Source organism: Monomorium pharaonis, chromosome 8 (genome assembly GCF_013373865.1).
Source record: "Monomorium pharaonis isolate MP-MQ-018 chromosome 8, ASM1337386v2, whole genome shotgun sequence".
In the NCBI taxonomy this organism is placed as follows: Eukaryota; Metazoa; Arthropoda; class Insecta; order Hymenoptera; family Formicidae; genus Monomorium; species Monomorium pharaonis.
Genome location: NC_050474.1, coordinates 15,886,715 through 15,907,670, shown reverse-complemented (window position 1 = coordinate 15,907,670; position 20,956 = coordinate 15,886,715). Strand labels below are relative to the sequence as shown.

Sequence of the window (20,956 nt, the reverse complement as noted above, 5' to 3'; positions counted from 1 at the left end):
AACCAGCATATCATAAAAAAGAAAATAAAAAAACCGTGCCTGTTTGCAAAGTTTGATCTAGTACCTATCTTCCGGACTTATATGTTCTGCATAGTAACATGTTGCCTGTTTAAGTTGGTACCTAATGTTAATCCGTTTAAAAGTTATCTTGTAAGGTAAGAATGCGTGCCGATTGAAAAGAATTAACGGAGTGGAATAGAAACAGAATAGAGGATTGATCAATCAGAATAATTTCATTTACACTATGGTCAATCCTCTATTCCGTTTCTATTCGGTTCTGTTGATTCTTCTTCATCGAAACGCACCCTAAAAGTTAAAAAGTCTATAAAGAATTCACTATCCATTACTGCTAATAATAACAATTTTTTATTTAATAGAGTATCTTAAAAGTCTTATTCGTGAATAAAGCTCTTATAACATATAATTCTTTACGAGTTCTCTATCATCTTTGTCCGATTTAATTAAATCGTAAAATCTATTTAATTCATCTCCGCCAAATTGTCCATCGTTGGACACTGCGTGGATTTTGGCTACATTTCACGGAAAAGAAATCCAATAAATATTAATTAGGTGTGTGAATTAATTCGGTTCATCTGGCGGTCAATTGCTGTACTATGTAATTTTCTAACTTCTAATGTCTGCAAAAGGCTTTATGGTTTAGTGTTGACATCTGGCAATAATATTTAGTTGATAAACGTTTGGGTTTATAACAATTACGTCGTATTTATCTGATTCGAAAATGTCAAAATTTGAACTTAAAAAAACATCATTTTCGGGAAGTTCTCATTTTCTGTTTTCATTTGAAGAAATCAGCCGCTGAAGCTTATCGAATGCTCGTAGAAGCTTATGGTGAAAGTGCTCCCACCGATAAATCGTGCAGAGAATGATTTCGACGTTTCAAAATTGATGATTTCAGTGTTGATGACAAACCTCGTCCAGGTCAGCCAAAAAAGTTCGAGGACGAGGAATTGCAGGCGCTAATCGATAATGAGCTATTAAAACAGGGCCAAACCATCACTACCGTAGTTTATCAACAACAATTGATTCGTTTAAACAACGCATTGAAGAATAAGCTGAAATATGCAAAAAGATACGACAGAGTGATCTTCCAGCACAATAACGCTCGGCCACATGTTGGAAAGATTGTGAAAGCCACCTTGGAAGCACTTGGCTGGGACATTTTATCTCACCCGCTGTATTCATTAGACATAGTTCCATCTTATTATCACTTATTCAGATCGATGGCACACGGGCTTTCGGACCAGTACTTTAACAATTATGAAGAAACAGAAGTGGTTCAATGAATGGATCGCTTCGAAGGACGAGTCGTTTTTCCGTCACGGAATACAACAACTGCCAGACAGATGAGATAAAATAATAGCAAGCAATGACAAATACTTTGATTAGTGTACTTTTCATTTTTTTTACACTAAAGTCTTTTTTTGGAAAAAAAACGGACCGAATTAATTCACACACCTAATACATTTCTAGTGATAAAAAAGATTGCTCTTTCCATTTCTGACATTAGTTTTAGTCTGAAGATCGTAAATAAAGTTATTAATTTCTATTGTGTTTTACATAATGATCAGTTTATATTTTGAATCAGATTTTCCTCTCGATCCCCATTTGAGGTAGATTCGCATGTTCAAATTAGAGGAAGGGGATTGGAATAACGGACAAAATAACAAAATAGTTCCGTTTTCATTCTCGAAGTTTTCGAAGATGCTCGTTTCGGATTTCAATTCAAATTCCATCTAAATCCCTTGTTTGAGAGTACAATCACAACATTAGGGATGGGGGTAAAAAGGGATAAAAATGTGAAAAATGTTTCATGACGTCATCTTGCAGTTTTTGAGGAGTTCAGACTTTCTATAAAATTTTGGTCATACTTTTTTAGTCGTACAAAAAAAAGTCTGTCAACAAGAATTACGATATTGCAGCAATATTGAAAAAACAGCCCAGTAAACATTGATATCTTGTAGAAATCGAAAAGACATCTTATTCAGGGCTCTTCAAGATATTTCTAAAAGATATCTAAAAAGATTTTGTCAAAGATATCTTCATAGAATTTCTAAAAGATATCTAAAAGACTTCTACAAGACATCTTAAAAGATGTCTTAAAAATTTTCGAATTAGACATGTTAAAGATATCTAAATAAAAGATTTATACAAGATATCTTAACCTCTTCCTGGCCAGAAGCCTTATATTAGGCTTATAATTATATTTACCGAAAACACAATATATTCATTTAGCTAAAATTACTTCTTTTAACATAATACATGCATTTATTTCAAAATAATTTGATATATATGTTACTTTAACGACACTTTATATACTGTCTCATACTTCATAAAGTGCAACATAATAATATTTTTATATACATATTTTTTAACATTTTTATTGCAAATGACGCTAAACAATCATTTTAACAATAAATAGTAATATAAAGTTCAAATACAACAAAAAAATAATCACTTTTTTCGAACTAAAAGCCTAACAATATTAGGCGTTAGAGTGATGTTATCTTCTTCGTAGTTTATTTTATTATACTGACAAGAACAAACATGTTTTAGTATTAAAATTTAAAAAGTCGGCCAAAAAAGGGTTGATCTTCTAGAAGTTAAAAATGTCTTTTATACATATATCTTGAAAACCAATTCTAGAATTGCTTTAAGATATCTATAAACGTCATTATATATATCTCGTAAATTAAACAAAATATTAAAAAATGTTTTATTCGAAAGTTTTACAGTATAAATACCTTAATTTAACTATGCTATTTATTTAAAAAAAATTTTTATTAAAAAAAAAATTTTTTTTTTTTTTTTTTAAATGAATAACGTAGTTAAATGGAGGTATTTGTGCTGTAAAACTTTTGTATGAAACATTTTTAAATATTTTGTTTAGTTTACGAGATATATCAAAAAATCGCAAGAATATTTCAACTTTGAAGGGTGGTTTTACCCCTTCAAACTGTTTTTGGGCACCAACTAAAAATTTCTAAATTCATATATTCACCCCCCTCTACATTTATGCCAAGTTTCATTAAAATTAAAATTTACGGGTTCGCAAGGTTCTAGTAAAAACTTTAAACGCATTCTCAAAACAACTTTTTTCAAATGGAAACAAATTTTTTCACTGACGGAACCACTGATCTGAATATAAGGATAGCTAATGACGCCATTTTCACTTTAGTTAATTAAAAATTCGCCATTTTAGTTGCCTACTTGGACCTATGTGTTGTTGTGTGCATGTGACGTGTTATTGTGTGTGTGCGCGTAAAATAACGCGTTTAAATCCAAGTAGGTCACTAACATGGCGCTTCTAATTAAAATCATGTTTTAACTCGAAAACCGAAAGTATCAGCTATTTCCATATTCAGATCAGTTGGTGGAATAACTCAAGAAGTATTTAACTTATCGTGTTTTCCCGATGTACATTTAGAAAAGAAAAGTTTTTTTCATCAACTGTATCTGTTATAGCAACATTTTTTAATTGTTGTCATTCTATCAATTTTGTCTTTTTTAATCTAAATCAAATACAGTCAATATGTTTTAAAGTAAAATAAACATTTTTTTATTTGCTTGTTTAGGTCAACTATAGCCAGAGCTACATGTTCCATCATTTGATATCCTTATAGCCGAAACGGGTGGAAGTGACGCTTATATCTCCGTATATACATTACTTAACAATTTTTTTTACTCTTTTAAACATATTCATTGTGTGGAAAATTTCAGTTAATTTCAATAGTAGTTTCTCAATAAAAAATTCTTAAAAATTAGCTTTATTTTAGACACTTACATGCGAATCTTCCTTTAAATCGATAGTAAACTAAATTTAAATATATTACCTGTAGATAACTTATTTTGCTTTCCACATTATCAATTTCTTCATCAATATCAGCGGTATCACTTTTCGCGCTTGTAATCTGACTTCTATGTTTTTGAAGCTTCTCCAAATCTCTTCCCAATTCTTCTCTTTCTTGAAGCAGTCTTTCCATTTCTCTCTCTGTTTCTGCAGCAGCTTGTTTCGCTAATGCTTGTTTAGCAATCGTTCTCTCGAATGTCTGCCATCTTTGCTTCAATGCTTTAGGATTGAGTGGTTTGACTGGTGCACGACCGGCAGCTTTTTGACTCAATCCTCTATCTCTCTTTCGTAACGCCGTTACTTCTTCTTGTTTACGTCGAAGAACAACTTCCTTCATTCTCTTATCAGCTTCCAGCGTTCTAATCACGTTTGCATGCCTACGACTCTCTTTACGTAAGTGTGCTATCTCTCTATTGCGCCTCAATTCATTTTCTTTATGTCGCTGAGCTTCTTCTCGCATTTTATTCAAAAGCTTTACCTTTGCTCTCTTCATTTCCGAAAGCTCGTTTCTCAGACCTCTTAACCTATTTTCATTTTGAGACTGATTCTTTAATAACCTTGCGTGTTCTTTTTTGGCAGATTGTAGAAGTCGCATTTCTTTTTGCATGTTAGAGAGTTTCTTCTCGTATTCATCGCGTAATTTTTTTACTTTTTCAGTAGGTGGTGTAGGTTGTTGCTGCAAAGACATCAACACTTTATCCCTTTCCTCTTGAGTGTCTCTGATACGAGCTTGCAATTGAGACAATTTATCCTCGTAATGCTGTTTCATAGTTTGCAAACGTCTTTGAGATAGCTCAAGCTCTTGTATCAAACGCTGTTTAACGTCAATGTCGGACGTTAGTGCTTCCAATTCACGACCCATAGCCGCTTCTTCTTCGTCTTCTTCTGTAAAAATTACATAAAAACGTAATTACATAATCTTGCAATTATTAAATCGTTACATACATGTTTTAATCATATATATTCCTAGGTTCTTGAACCTTACACAATTATAACAGAGTGTTTATTTAAATCTTGTAAGAATTCCTAATTTAAAAAAAAAAATTTATTTAAAATTTCAGATAAAATTAGATTAATATTTTAAAACAGCTTTGAAATAAATTTATTTTATCATATTTTCTTCTAACATTTTTTAATCATAGAATTATAAAGAAAGGTCACTTAAGTTTCGATTATTAAATTTCAGAAAGTATTAAAAACAAATAATGTAAATTAAATAGCATTTTTGTTACATGTGCATGGAAAGTCTTCCATTATGCATCTCTTTTTTTTATTAGAAAATCATCATTGTCCTGCTAATAGATAAACAGTAAAATAATACATTTCCGCATTTTTACTTCATTATTACACTTGCATATGCGCCATCTCGCGGTACGTATGTAATACGTGAAATGTATAAAGAGAATTAGACGCTTCGTCGGTTTCGCAAGATTAACTTTAATTAAGTCAATTTGTGTCACTCAATAAAGATTTCAGTCATAAGATCATATAAAAGCAATAGATATATGATGTGATACAATTAGAGATTAATAACAAGCAAAAAAAGAATGCAAAAAATGTCATAATATGACACAGAAAGTTACTCTGAAGAAAGAAGACAAAGGGAAAGTATCGGGTCAGAGAGTAGGAAATAGATACAACCCACCAAACACCAAGTTATATGTAACGTACCTGTTAGTTGTAATTTCCCACTCAACAATGTAATTGTAATATAACACATGTGCTGGGAGAGACAATAGCACACCAAAGTACAATGACGAGTATGAATAGATTAAAAAAGATAGAAAAATATAAAAAATCTAAAAGCTGATTATCAGAAAGCTGGTAATATAAAAGAAGGATAAAAAAAAGAGAACATAAAATCACATAAAAGGTTGGAAAAAAGGTAATAGGGCAAGTTCAAAAAGATTAGAAAGATGGTTTAAAGAGAAATTAGGAATTAAAATAAAAATTATGAAATGTTGGAAAAATGGAAGAATATTAACAGTAAAGTTAGAGAGCGATGGAATAAAAAAAAGGTTATGAGAATATTTTGAAAAGAGAATATATTTTTATTAAGCCGATCTGACGTAGGAGGAAAGAAAAATACAAAAAAGGTTTAGATACACATAAAGCTCTAAAAATCAAATAATCAAATAAAAAAGGCAAATAAATTAAGATGTTATATATTGTATCGAAAGAAATGATAAATAAACGTTTCGATCTGTAATCAGATCATTATCAATATTACAAAAATAACATCAGACAAACGCAAATAAATTAATACATACTTAACGTTAGACTGGATTTAACACGATACATAATTCTTTAAAAAGTAGTTAGTTAACTAATGTAAGCGAAAATCCATAAACAAAATGGAACATAACGGATGTCAATGTTTAAAATTGCAAGTGTCGAGGACGATAAACTCCGTGCGCTATGTATTCCATTTTTGCGGTGTGAAAATGGACTGTAATATAACTAATTAATTGATTCTATGTATTTAAAACCATAAAAATAAACTAAATAAAGATACACAAGATATCTGTTAGAGTTAATACCTGTTTGGTAGTAATCTATTTAAAACTGAAACTCATCAAGTGGAATGATATCAATGTTTAAAGTCAAGAAGTGTCGAAGGCAGTAAAATTCATTCGTTATGCATTTCATGTTTTACAATATGAGAATAAACTGTAAATGTGATCAATTGTTACGTATCAAATATTTAAGACCACAAATTACTGAGTAACAATGTAACAAATTAAAGTTTTAAATTAATGCTTGCTTGATAGTAATGTAGTTAAATAAAATATTTATCAGGTGAAACAATTGAGAACAGAGAGATTTAAGAAAGTCAAACAAGATCTGTCAAAAAGTGACGGGTGGTGGGAATAGATGAAAGTAAGAAGATTAAGAAGGGGAACATGAGAAAACAATGAGGAGATAGAAGAAAACCATTGAACAGAGAAACTAGCGCAACAAAAAATTGAAAAAACAAAAAATATGACAAAAGGGGAAAAAAGAAAGAAAATAAGATTAACAAGTGATAACAAATGGTAGATGGAAACAGTGGAAGAAAATTAAAAAAAAAAAGAGAGACAAAATAGGATTTTGAAAAACGATATAGTAGAAATAGCTGAGAGAGAGAGAGAGAGAGAGAGAGAGAGAGAGAGAGGGAGGGAGGGAGGGGGGCAGGGAGGGAGGGAGGAGGGAGGGATGGGGGGGAGGATGGAGGGAGTGAGGGTTGGGGGGAGGTATTTTTAATTGATTTATCTTTGCGTGTATTTTCTCTGGTATGCGTGAAGATTTCTCTCTGCGTCTCTTTGTATCGACTGTCTCTCTTTCTCTTCTCTTTCTCTCTTTTTTTCTGAGCTCGCATCTCTCTCTCTCTCTCCTCTCTCTCTATCGCTCTCTCTCGCTGCCGCTCGCGCTCTTTCCCTTTCTTTCTAGACGCACGACAGGAAAAGGTAAAGAATTTATATTTTATATAATATAATGGGACTCTGAAAGAGTACCAACTACAGATGAGTGAGGGGCAGTTATGCAATCAGAGCTTAAAAAAAGGAAGAGCAAAAAGTGGACTTATTATAGAAACAAGAAAAGGAGGAGAGAAAGAGGGGTCTTTTATCTTCTGCCAAATAATGGAAAAAAGATTTGTGATTACAATGGAAAAATTAAAAAGAGGAAGAATGGGAAAGATTTCATAGTTGTATCAGTATACAATACTAAAGAATGGGAAACAGTTCAATATCCAGGAAAATTAGACTCAAAAAGACCATTTCAAAAAAAAATTAATTGAGAGTCATTGCAAAATTACGAGTTAAAATGAGGAAAAAGCAGTTTTTTGCTTACGACTCGTAAACTAAAAACAAAATTCAAAAAAGTTTCAAATAAAAGATGTAGATATTAAGTAAATCTACAATAATAAATTTGGTTTGTTAAGATCGGTTGATTAGTTTGGTTGTAAGGTAGAAAAAACCATAAAAGATGGTCGTTTCTTAAATTGTTTATAACTTTCTTAAAAATTAAGTCAAGCATTTAAAATTATAGAAAAATATAGCTTTTATTACGATAAAAAAGTGTACAAAATTTAATTAAAAATATTAATAACTTTTCGAGTTATATTAATTGTTTATCAGGAAAACGCTTCACTAAAATTTAATTTTTACATTTTTAATTCCATGTACAACCCGGAATCAAAGTTTTTTTCTCTTATTAAAAAATTGCAATATTATATACCAGTATTACAAAATGTATGCAATGCAATTAAATGCCTCATATAAACGTGTAAAAAATCAAGCCTCTAATTAACAATTAAATAACTTTTAAAGTATTTACGCTATCGAAATAAGGTAAAATGTATTTAAAAGGTGCGATTTTTTTTTATTTAAAAAAATACGTTATTTTAAGTTGCTTAGAAGCCGAGATAATTGTTTTTTAAATCACTGTTGCTACAGTTATGAATATTAAGAGTTGAAATTTTGACAGCGTCTTATTAAAAAGTTAAAGTAGTCTCCCAAAATTTCGAACAGATTCATGAAGATTAACCACTGTAAACGTGTTAACAAAAGCAGTATCAACCCGAAAGCGGCGACTAGTGACGCCGCACGCGCCTGTGTACAAAATTGATCTGGCACATTCAAATTACTTCAATCGTTATATCTCGAAACTAAGCATCCTAAAAAGACAAATTTTTTTAATCTGCGCTATTTTGACGAGACAAGATTAATGAGCTAAACTACTTTCTTTTATTTTTTCAAATAAATGTACTAATTAATATATATATTTTTTTAATTATCACTTATTTAACGCGTTAAATATGTATAAATAATTTATCTTATTCAGTTTTGAGTACGCAGCACAAACATAGTCGAAGTATGGAAACACCAGAGCCTCAACAAGATTCTTACGTAAACGGAAGGTGAGGGAGTGTCGATAGAAACGTAGTTTATGCAGCGCAAAGTGTATGCGTTTGATAGTTTGGTTGATCTGGAGGATCCAGTCTAAAATGGGGGTAATAATAATACCCACGTACTTGAGCCTTATAGTGGAGGAACTGGCCGCCTATAGACACACTTCGCAGAGGATTAAAATTTAAGCGAGTTACATTCGCTCCCCACGAACATCGCCTTAGTCTTATTTGCATTTAAAACCAGGCCATTGTCGGTAGCCCAACGAGAGACAGCATCAGCTTCGCGGATAACCATGTCGATTGACTCACATAGGTCAGCTGAGTAGAAAGAGTAATAGATTTGAAGTTCGTCGGCGAATAACGTGAAGTTGGTGTATGACAAGAATGTTGAAATATCGTTGATAAATAGAGAAAACAAGAGAACCCAGTACATAGCCCTAAGAAACACCGAAAGCAGTGCTCATAGTGCTAGAACACGCGTCGCCAGGACCGCCGACAAACTGTGAACGATTTTGAAGGTAGGAGTGAAACCACTTGATAACATGTACAGAACAGTGAAATTGACGCAATTTGTAAAGCAGCCGTTAACAAGGCACAGTATCGGAGGCCTTGGAGAAGTTGAAAAGGAGTAAGATAATAAGCTTGCGCTGGTCTATGGCTGATCACACATTGTCCAGCATACGTATTAGTACTGTTTGAATATTGTGGCCCCTTCTATAACCAGACTGTCTAGGATTGAGGAGATCGTGCTGCTCGATAAAGGATGAAAGCTGATTAAGTACAGTGCGTTCAAACAGTTTGGAGAGCTCAGGTAGAATGGCAAAAGGACGCGTAGCGGTGAGTGACGACCAATTCGCAGTCTTAGCAAGAGGCTTTATCCGCGCGATCTTCTATGCGGAAGAAAAGTACAAAATAAGAAAAGCGTTGAATAAGTGGTGGTATGAGTGCAGACTGCGCTAAACGTAACATGCAAGAAGAGATGCCATCACATCCTACCGATGAAGAACAGTTCTTGAGTACATTAAGAATGTCGGAAGATTCAATGGCTGAAAACGTAAATTTAGGGCAGCTGTCACTGGGTGCGGAACACAAGAGGTCATACAGAAAGAAATTAGACGTGAGCGGCTTAGCAGCGGAAGCGATTTGTACAAAGTGCTCGTTTAAGGCATTCAATGTGAACACATCGGTTGATAAAGGATGTTTGGCGCCACAAAGCTTCCGCAGGCTAGACCATAGATCAGTGACATTCGCAGAGCTAGATAGTAAACGGTTTCAAATAAAATTTTTTGCAAGTATCAAGAGTATTGCTGATGTTACTGCAAACAAGTTTGTAACGTTGAAATAGCGCCGAGGAATTAGTAGTCTTCGCGGCTTTATATAAATTATTCCTGAGACGCATAAGATTACGCAAGTCGACGGTGACCCATGGCTTACGTCTACTGGAGATCTTAGTTGGTTTGGCGGGTACAACAACATCATAAGCAGAAATAATAGAGTTCGGAAAGATCGACAAAGTCAATAGCTGCAGATGGAACATCATCTACATTCAGCAACGGAAAAAGATTAAAACGAGAAGTTAGCAAACTGCTGATAGTTGACGGTGTCAGCAGTCGTAAATCACGTCGAACGATGGTTGTGAATAGGTCGGTCAGGGTAGCACATTTAAATCGTATTGATATTAAATCATGACCAGCAATAAAAGGGGAAGATTTATTAAATTTTAAGAGTGAGGAAGGGCTGTTGATAATAAATATATCAAGTAGTGTGTGCGACAAAGATTGCGCAGTAATAGCATGATGGGTGGGGTCAGACGGGACCAGAAAGAAAGAGTGGTTATCTGTAACAGAAAGCAAGGATTCACACGCATAGGTAGTGGAGAGCAAGTTAATGTTGAAATCACCCGTGATTACATTTGAAAAGTTATCAATGTAGCTAGATAAGGTGTCATAAAAGAAGGTTAGAAGGGCACCAGTGAGGCGGCGATAAATTATAGCCAGTAGAAGGATTGTGTTACAAGAGGTGACTCTAAAGATAATAAATTCAGGGGTATTATCAAAGTGAGGATCCGTTGTTGCCAGTGTGGAAACAGAAGAGTGTGTTACGAACGTAAGCACCAACGTCGCCACCCTCTTTACCAATTCTATTCAGCCTAAAGAAATTATAGCCTTTTATACGGACAACGTCTGTAGAATCAAGAGGTGTCATGAAGGTTTCAGTTAAGGCCAGAATATCGTAGTTATTACTGAGCAGCAGACTCTATTGAGGTGAAGTGAGTTTATAGACGATTGACATTGGAATGTGCTATGTAAAGAAATTAATAAACTGAGTTATTGTTGCTGGATGTAGATGAAAAAGCGCGTTATTGAGGATCAGTAAGTAGTAATGTCAGAGAAAAGCTGTTTTTAATAAAAACTGGCGGAGATTGCTTTGTTTTCTTGATGAACACTTTAAGGTCACGAACGTAAGGGCGCAGATAGTCATGTTTCAGTGCAAACTTGCAGGCCTCAATTTATAGTTCGTAAACGGCCTTCGACCAAAGCAATCGTAAATAAAGTGAATTAGATGTTAAAACCGAGACGTCCCTTATGTTCAGCGTGGCAAGTTCAGAAGAGGCGCTAATAAGCGTATCACGAGCGATAGGCGAGACAAGCTTTATAACAATGCCTCGAGCGGAGCGAGAACGTTGAGACATGAGAAAACACGGGTGCCCATGGACGCGTAGCTATAACAAATGAAATAATAGAGTGAGATTCATGGCTGTTAGCACTTCATGCACAATATTTAAGTCATTACCCTTACAGTCTGGAGGAATGCCTGATAGCAGTACTTCACACGAATCAAAGAAGGACGGATCATCATACAGGCCGAGGAGAGAGATCGAGGATAGCCGTGCCTCGGAGAAAAAGAAAAAAGAGAATAGATAATTAATTTAACGAAAAAGGAGAAAAGAGCAAGATAAAAGATAAAAAGAAAAGCAGATAAAGAGAGAGAAAGAGGGAAGAGAGTAAATGTGGGATATGAGGATATGGGTGGATGGGAAAATAAAAGTAAGACAAAGTGGGGGAGATATAGTTTGGAGATAAGGGAAACAAGAAGTTTAGATTAAAAAGTAGGGAAAGGGCAAAAAAGAACGGGGAGGGAAAAAGAGAGAAGGCGAACAGGGGAGGAAAAAAAGAAAAGAGGATGTATAAAATGTATAACTTTTTGGAATGTACCAGGGTTGGGAAATAAGGATAAGGAGTTTTGGGAAAATTTAAAAGATTGGGATATAATAGTATTGAGTGAAATATGGGTGGATAAAAAAGAATAGGAAAAGGTAAAGGATAAATCCAAAGGGATATATATGGGAGACACAATGAGCAAGTAGAGAAAAAACAAGAAGAGCGAGGGGGGTGGTAATAGGAGTGAAAATGGGGTTAAAGGTGGAAAAGGGCAAGTGTAAGAGAGAGATAGAGGGGATACTGAAAAGAAAGGTATGTCTGGGAGGTGAATGATGGAAAGTAATAGGAGTTTATGTGAATAATGATTTAGAGGTTAAATTACAGGCTTTGAAAGACTGGATAGACGGAAGAGAAAAGAATATGAGAATGGTGATACAAGAAGATTTTAACGCGAAGACGGGTAGAGGAGGAAAATATATGGAGAGAGAGGGAAGAGTGGCCTTCACTTGAGACACAGTACAATTAAACACAGTGCAAATGGACACAAAATAATGTATACGTTTCAAATGGACACGGTTCATTTCGACACAGAAATTTTGAACACAGTAATTTTGTACACAGGAAAAATAAATTCTAGACAAATTATAATTTAGACACGATAAAAATGTATACCGTGCAATTAGACACGTAAAATTTATACACCGCAAACTTGTATACCGCGAAGATGTACACCGCAAACTTTTACACCGCAAAGTTGTACACCACAAAGTTTTGCGTGGAAAGTCGCAAACCCATGTGGTGCAGAGAATGGTTTGCACACAAACACACACGAGGGAGGGGGGGTGCAAGGAGAGCCTTCGCCCCTCCCTCCCTTCCCTGCACTTATCCCGTCGAAGTCGCTAACTTACGTTGTACATTGCAAACTAAAGTTTATATGTATTAACAGATTATCAATACAATATACACGGTGTACAACTTTGCGGTGTACAACTTTGATACAAGTTTGCGGTGTACAAATTTTGCGTGTCCAATTGCACGGTGTACATTTTTATCGTGTCCAAATTGTAATTTGTCCAGAATTTATTTTTCCTGTGTACAAAATTAATGTGTCAAAATGAACCGTGTCCATTTGAAACGTGTACATTATTTTGTGTCCATTTGCACTGTGTCCAATTGTACTATGTCCAAGTGAACCACTTCCGAAAGAAAGGGGAGAATTAAAGGATGTAATTGCAAATAGAGAAGAAAAAACTTACAGTTTTTGGAAGAGATGAAATGTGCGATTCTAAACAAGGACATGAAAGGAAATAAAAGAGGAGAGTGGACACATGTCGGTTGGAGAGGAAGGTCGGTAATTGATGTTCGGGAACGAAGAAATGAGAGAAAAGGTAGATAGAATGGTAATAGAGGATAAAATAGATCATCAACCAGTGTCAGTTTGGAAAAAGGGAGAGGGGAGTAAGATGAAGGAGGTCCGAAGAGAAGGGGGAGAAGAGTACAGGAGAAAGGAAAGATTTATAGAAAAATTTGGGGTAGAAAAAATAGAGAAGAGAGAGGTAAAAGAAGATTGGGGGAGATTAAAAGTAAAGATAAATAAAGCTTTAGAAAACATGGAAAAGAGGATAGTTGGTGAAAGGAAGAAAAGATGGTGGAACAAAGAATGTAGAGTAAGCAAAAAGAAAGTAAGGAAGGAGTTGAGAAGATAAAAAAAAGAAAGTGGAAAGGGAAAGAATTATAGGAAAAAGAAGGGAAGATATAAGAAATTATGTGATGAAAAAAAAAGAGGAAAAGGGAGGAATGGGAGAGAGAGGTAAAAATGGCAAGGACGAAAGGATAGGTGTTAAAAATAGTAAATAAAAAAAAAGAGGAAGATGGTTAATGAATCTATAAATATAGAGGAGTAGGACAGTTATTTTAGAAAACTGTTGGGAGGGGTAAAAAAAGATAAGGACAGAGAGTGGAAGAGAAAAAGGAGAGAATGGGGAAAAATAGATAAAAAGAAAATAAAGTGAGAAGATTGAAAGATAAGAAGGCGTCGGGAAAAGACAGAATAGCGAACAAAGTATGGAAGTATGAGGGCAAAAAGGTGGTAAGTAGATTATAAAGAATTTGTAATATAATATGGAAAGAAGAAAAATGGCCAGAGAAATGGAAGAAAGGGATAGTGGTTCCGATGGTAAAAAAAGATGACGCAATTGTAAAAAATTATAGAAGAGTGACATTGACGCAGACAGCATATAAGGTGTATACGACGGTTCTGGCGGAATGGTTAAGAGGAGAAATTAAAGGAAAGATTATTTTACCACCGAGTCAAGCAAGGTTTAGAAAAGGTTGGAGTATGATAGACAATATATACCAGTTCTGTAAATATAAAACCGGAATTTGCCCATAGATGGCGCTAGCTGTCAATGTAGTTACCGTCAAACTTCATCATTGGCGCCATTTTCTTGTTTTGACATCTGATTTTCAACTCACAACAATACAAGTTTCATACAACAGCATAGTTTTTAATAGCGTAGAACATGTCAAATTTTGTGCCTGAAAATTACGATTTACGGACAGCATTAATTTTCTGTTACCATTTGAAGAAAACTGCTGCAGAATCACATCAAATGTTTGTCGAAGCTTACGGTAAGCATGCTCTTGGTAAATCACAGTGCTTTAAGTGGTTTAAAAAATTCAAAAGTGACGATTTTGACGTGAGAAACGAAGAACGTGGAAGACCACCAAAAAAGTTTGAAGACAGCGAATTGCAAGCATTGTTGGGTGAGGATAACGCTCAAACGCAACAACTCGCGGATCAATTAAATGACACAAGAAGCCGTCTTCACACGTTTAAAAGCCATGGGAAAGATCCAGAAGATGGGAAAATGGGTTCCACATGAACTGAATGAAAGACAACAGGAAAACTGAAAAATCACTTGCGAAATACTGCTCGCCAGGTACAAAAGAAAGTCATTTCTTCATCGAATTGTGACTGGATGAAAAGTGGATATATTTTGAGAATCCTAAGCGTAAAAGATCATGGGTAACTTCAGGCAAACCATCGACATCGACTGCAAGGCCAAATCGCTATGGACGGAAGACAACGCTGTGTTTGGTGGGATCAGAAAGGTGTGATCTATTATGAACTGCTAAAACCTGGCGAAATCGTTAATACTGACAACACATGATCGCTACCAACAACAAATAATCGATTTAAATCAAGCTTTGCTTGCGTGAAAAACGACCAGAATATCAAAAAAGGTAACACAAAGTGATTTTGCTTCATGATAATGCACCACACACAGCAAAACCGGTCAAAGAAACGATTAAGGCGTTTGGTTGGGAAATACTTTCGCATGCAGCTTACACCAGATTTTGCTCCATCCGATTATTACTTATTTGCATCGATGAGACACGCATTTGCTGAGCAACGCTTCACATCTTACGAAAATGTACGAAAATGGCTTGATGTAGCATCCACAAATTGTCAAAGAGATGGGAAAAATGTATAGCTAGCGATGAGCAATACTTCAAATAAAATATTTTTTATCATTTTCATACAATAAACATGTATTTTCTATACAAAAATTCTGGTTTCATATTTACATGCCTGGTACATATGCGGATGATACAATGTTGCTAACAAAACATAAAGGAGAAATAAGAGAGATAATGGGAAAAGTAGAGAGTTATTTGAATAGGAAAAATTTTAAAGTAAATATGGAGAAGATGAAGATGATGAAATGTAAAAGGGGAGAAAAGAGGAGGAAGATAAATTGAAGATGGAAAAGACTAAAGAAAGTAAACAAATTTAAATACCTAGAATACACAGTAACGGCGAATGAAAGGCGGGAGGGGCATGTGGAAGGAAGATTTAAAAAAAAGTCGGCGATTTTAGGGCAAGTATGGGGAATAGGTAAAAAAAGATTTGGAAGAAATTGAGAAAAAAAAATTTGGTTGTTTGATAAACTGGTATGGTCGGTGGTAGGTAGGTTATGGAGTGGAAATCTGGGGTTGGAAGTTGAAAAAAGAGGTAGAAAGATTGCAAGAAAGATATTTAAAACGGATATTAGAAGTAGAAAAAAGTATGCTGGGGTATATAATATGCGAAGAACTACAAAGAGATAATTTAGAGGCAAAGGCAAGATTGAGAGCATGGGGATTTGAAAGGAAATTAGAGAAAAGAGGAAGGAGAGAATTAGCTAGGTGCTGAGAGAAAATAAAGAGTAGAGCAAAAAGTAGTAAAGCAAGGACAGGGTGGGAGAAAGAAAGGCAGAGGTTTTATGAAGAGAGAGGATAGGGAATGGAAAAGATGGAAGAATTGAGGGAAGAGGGTTTGCTAAGAAGGGAAGAATTGCTAAGAAGAGAGAAGGTTAAGCAAAGAAAAGAGAGGTGGAAGATCAGCATTTCAAAGTACAATAGGTAGTATGAAAGAGTGAAGGAAGATTCCAGAAGCACTTAACAAATGACGATGGATGATAACCACGTCTCGACACGGTAATTCGACGTTCAAAAAAAAAGTATAACCTCGAAGAGTTAAAGTATACGTATTAATATCATAATATAAATTAGATTTTATACTGAGAATAAACAAAATGTTTTTCAAACTGCTCTTTTTCTAACCTATATCTAAATTTGCAATTATAAACTAATTTTTTTTCTAGACTTTTAATCTTACTTTTGAATTGCACGATATTGTTCGTGTATGTTATCCCTAAAGGAATACGGTTTTATTTTGTACATATATATCGTAGATTTTGTATACTAAGCAAATATTGTCATCAAGTGACAGCTCTACGTACTAAAAATAATTTTTTTTTCGTTTTTGATATTAAATTGACCATATTCTCCTAGGTTTTAGTGCATACTTTAATTCTATAAAAAAGTTTTGCGATTCTATAAAGCCAATTAAAAGATAAGTTTAATTAAAAAATGTCAGTAAAATATACAACTTTAGGATTCCCTTAATAAAGGAAAAAAAAGAAAAAAATAAGATTAAAAAGAAAAAGGAATGGCTGCGTTCAGCGGAAAAAATTGCTCAGTGAGCACTTTATGTTGCGCTCCCAACAGTTTGCGGTTTCTGCTGAACGCACTTTTATCGTAGACGATGCCATCATTAAGATGACACCGATGATAATGCAGAGGGTAAGTTAATATATTTTTATAACTAAATTAAAGTTAATGGATTATAAAATTAATTCAATTAAGTTAAAAGTTACATAAATAAAAAACTAATTCAGTTGAAGTTACATTAAAATTAATTTAAGTCAAGTTAAAATAAAAGGTAATTTTGAAAAGTTTTGTTTATATCAAATTAAAAACCCATGTAATTTATTTCAGTTAGATTACCAATATAATTACAGTATTAATCATTAAAGATATTTCATATTTTATTTGTAAATTAAGTTATAATATTAATTGTATAAAATAACAAAAAAATGCAGAAATTTATTTATTTTATAATTTTTTTCTTTTGCCTAGATAAAATTTTTTATTTAAGAAAAAAGTTAATAACTTAAAGTTTATACGTTTCAAAAATAACTAGTTAAAGTTAAAAATAAAATCAATTTAAAAGAATTAATGACGAAGTCGACTTTAACTGGCATGTATTTTATTCAAATAAATACGACGTTTTGGCCCTCGCTTTGAACCCTTATCAAGTACATATACAAATTAAATTCTTCAATAACGGTCACACATTCTTACTAGTTGTGCCAAGAAACCACAAAACTGAAACAAAATGCAATTCAAGTAACTCAAAGTATGTAGAAAGAAAAAAAATAATATGAATTCTAAGCAAAAAATAATGAGACTTGCATTTGAATTTAATAATTATTAAAAGGCATAGAAGCTGGTAAACTTACGCGTCCGTTACTCGTGTCCATTAAATTAAAATTAAGTGTCATAGATTATAATAGGTTTGACAGATGAGAAAAAATATATTTGTCTTATTCTAACTTATTGCACCAGTGCAGCAGTGCAGGAATAAAAAGCAAACAATTATAGTTTTTTATGTTGTCATATAAAAAACTATAATTATTGAGAAACACGCAACATAAGGAGGAGTACAATGGTCTTTAATCAACTATAGCATATGTTAAAATAATAGATGCTGAGCGAGCGTACAGTATTACAAGTGAGATTGACATTGTTGCCAATAAAGTTTCAATAATATTATTGTAGATCTCGTTCAAATTATCCTTTAAATTCTCGGTGTCTCTCTGAAGGTTTATACTATTGGTGTGTTTTTGAAAAATTATTTCTGCCAACTCTCTTTTTCTCCGATGTTTCTCACTATGTAAGATGCCTGGTCTTGACCAATCAAATTCATGATTATAATTCAATCTATGAGTGCTGACTACAGATTGGTGACATACGTGTTTTTTAATATTCTCTTTATGTTCTTTAACACGTATCAAAATGTGTCTTTTAGTTTGTCCAATATAGACAGTCTTTACGAGGGACAGTCTTTACATTTTAGGCAATATACTACCCAGATAACTATTTTTGCTGCAACAAATGTTGGCAACAGATTCTGTTGCCAAAAAGGCAGCAAATAAGAAACATATCTTGTCATTGCAAATACTATTGTCATCAGAATACATAACAAAATAATAGTGAGCTGCGAGAAGATTTATTGAAAGTATTGATGACAAATTGACAACAAACACCAAAGTGCAAACAATGTCAGCAAATTGCCTGTAGAAATGCAACAACATTTGTGCGTCAAAGTACCCGACAAATTGATACCAGAAACGCAGCAGATCTGTCAAAATGTGAAATTGACAATAAAAAGTGCGGCATCGTCGATAGACGGCCTACTCTCTCGGGAGTAAAATGCAGTCACCTCGCTACATAAAGATCACTCGCAGCGCGACTAAGATAAGCAAAAATTACCTTCCTTTGCTGCGCTTGCGGTATCCGATGTAGTGGAGAACCGCCACATAATATTTTTATAATACAAGACTGGTAGTACTTTTATTTTTTTTGTGATATTTAACTCCAAGAAATTTAGTGAAATTAATTGCACTTAGAATAGTTGATATATCTGCAATATAAAAGGAGAAAATAGATAGGTCAATTAAGGCCTCCCTATAGGAAATATTAAATGCTAAGAAGGGGGTGAGATAAATTATTCAATCTGTTCCTACTTCTGAATTAATAAATCTTCTCAGGAGATTGCTTACATCGATTCTCAAATAAAATTATAACTGTGAAAACAAAAAGATTCGACAAATCTGTCGCCAACCTGTTGTCATTTATGAATACAGATCTGCTGCATATTTGGCACAAATCTGGTGTGAGTTTACATTGCAACATCTATTTTCAATTTGCTGCGTGAATTTGTCATTGTACTGCTAGTGACAGATTTGATCGTGTTGCACCCAATTTAATATCAGGATTTGATGACAATTTTTGTTTGCAATTAGGGCGCACTCAAGGACACAGTAGGTCATGGTTTTGGCAGTCTGATTCCGCAAGAAATTTTTAGCAGCCTGCTGACAATTTGGCAGCAAATGGTTAACTGAGTACATTCGTCATATTATTTCTGTTTACCTTATCTTTACCTCTAATAATTAATCTGTCAAGTTTCTTTGGGATAGAGAACACCGTTTTGAAACCAATCTTATCAAGGTAGCCCCTAACCATCTCGCTACAGCCCTTTACATAGGGTAACACAAAGCATCTTCTAGTATCAAAATCATTATTGTTCGTATTATCAAAACCATCAACACTATTATTAAATGTTTTTATTCTTTTATTTATAAAGAATATTAATTTAAAATTAACTAAATTAAATTAAAAGTTATTAATTTTTTAACCTTATTATTAACTTTCAACTTCTTAACTATCCAAGCAGCATTTTGACGTCCGCCCGACGTTAAGATAAACACACTTAACGTTGGTGTCCAACGTTTTCGCTACGTCGTTTAGACCCTCTTTTGCACTAATTTGGGGAATCAAATTTAAGTTATACCAACGTTGGGAGCCGACTTATATAAGTTAAATTGAGGTTACATTTTTTCCACCAGTTTTAACGTTGGTGTAAGTGATTTTTGTAAACTTTAATTTCGTACACTCTGCTAGACCTGAGGTTATTTTTTTACAACACGTAATATTTTAAGTATAGTTTTCGTGCTTTTATTCAAACCATATGACGGCATTGGTGTAATAAATGTCTCATAATACGTATTTATCAATTTGGCACAAATAAAATGGCTTTAAAGGAAAAATATAGCTTGCGTAGTCTTTGATACTATTGTAATCTTGACATAAATACACAAATTCAGCACTGAAAATTTATAACAAAACCCACTTTATTGATAAATGTGAAAATGATAAGTCGAAATTAGACGAATTCCTTCTAAAATATTCCAATTTACTAAATATTTTATTAAATAACTGAAATTTTCAAAATGTAGATTTTTATTTTTTATCAAAATTACTTTTAAAATAGACATGTTGTCAAAATTAACTTTAACAGATATTATTTAAATACTTTAAATTGTTAATACAAATGCGTTAAAAAATATTAATCTAAATATATTAGAAAATGGTGGATTATTTGTCTTCCTCTTTAAGGAATGAAAATGGCGAAGTCGGCGTTCCACGCTGTATCAAACTTTACGTAGTAAAAGGTGTGATAAATTTTACTAAAATTTGTCTTCTCGTATAAAATAATGAACTTTTTCAGACTTTTGCAAACTAAGTAGTATACCACTGTAGGCAAAATTGTACCTATATTGACTAAAAATCTTAACAAGGTCGCCAAACTAACTTAACATATCGATGAAGTATCGATTAGTTGAAAATTTTGTACTAGATTTGCGAATGAGTCGTATATCTTAACTAAATTCGACCTATGCATACGCATCAATGGTAATCTATTAGATTGTGGTTATGGTATAATGTAAGGACCCCCGCACAGACTTTTGTATATCTCATAACATAAATGCATAAGAAATTCGATTGGTTAAATTTCTTATGCACTTTCTTTTCAGTTTTTCTATATTCACAAATATTTAATTTCTGCAAACAAGTCAAACGTCA

At 33.5% G+C, this 20,956-nt stretch overlaps 1 protein-coding gene across 7 annotated transcripts in view; it reads right to left on the bottom strand.

Moving 5' to 3' along the window:
- LOC105836993 (kinesin-like protein KIF21A) overlaps positions 1 to 20,956 on the bottom strand; it is a 242,645-nt gene that overhangs the window by 160,299 nt on the left and 61,390 nt on the right. For all 7 annotated transcript variants that reach the window (XM_036291117.1, XM_036291118.1, XM_036291119.1 and 4 more), the window contains one exon: positions 3,852 to 4,753. In XM_036291117.1, coding sequence (XP_036147010.1) covers positions 3,852 to 4,753 — 902 coding nt within the window. The remainder of the gene's footprint in view (positions 1 to 3,851; positions 4,754 to 20,956) is intronic.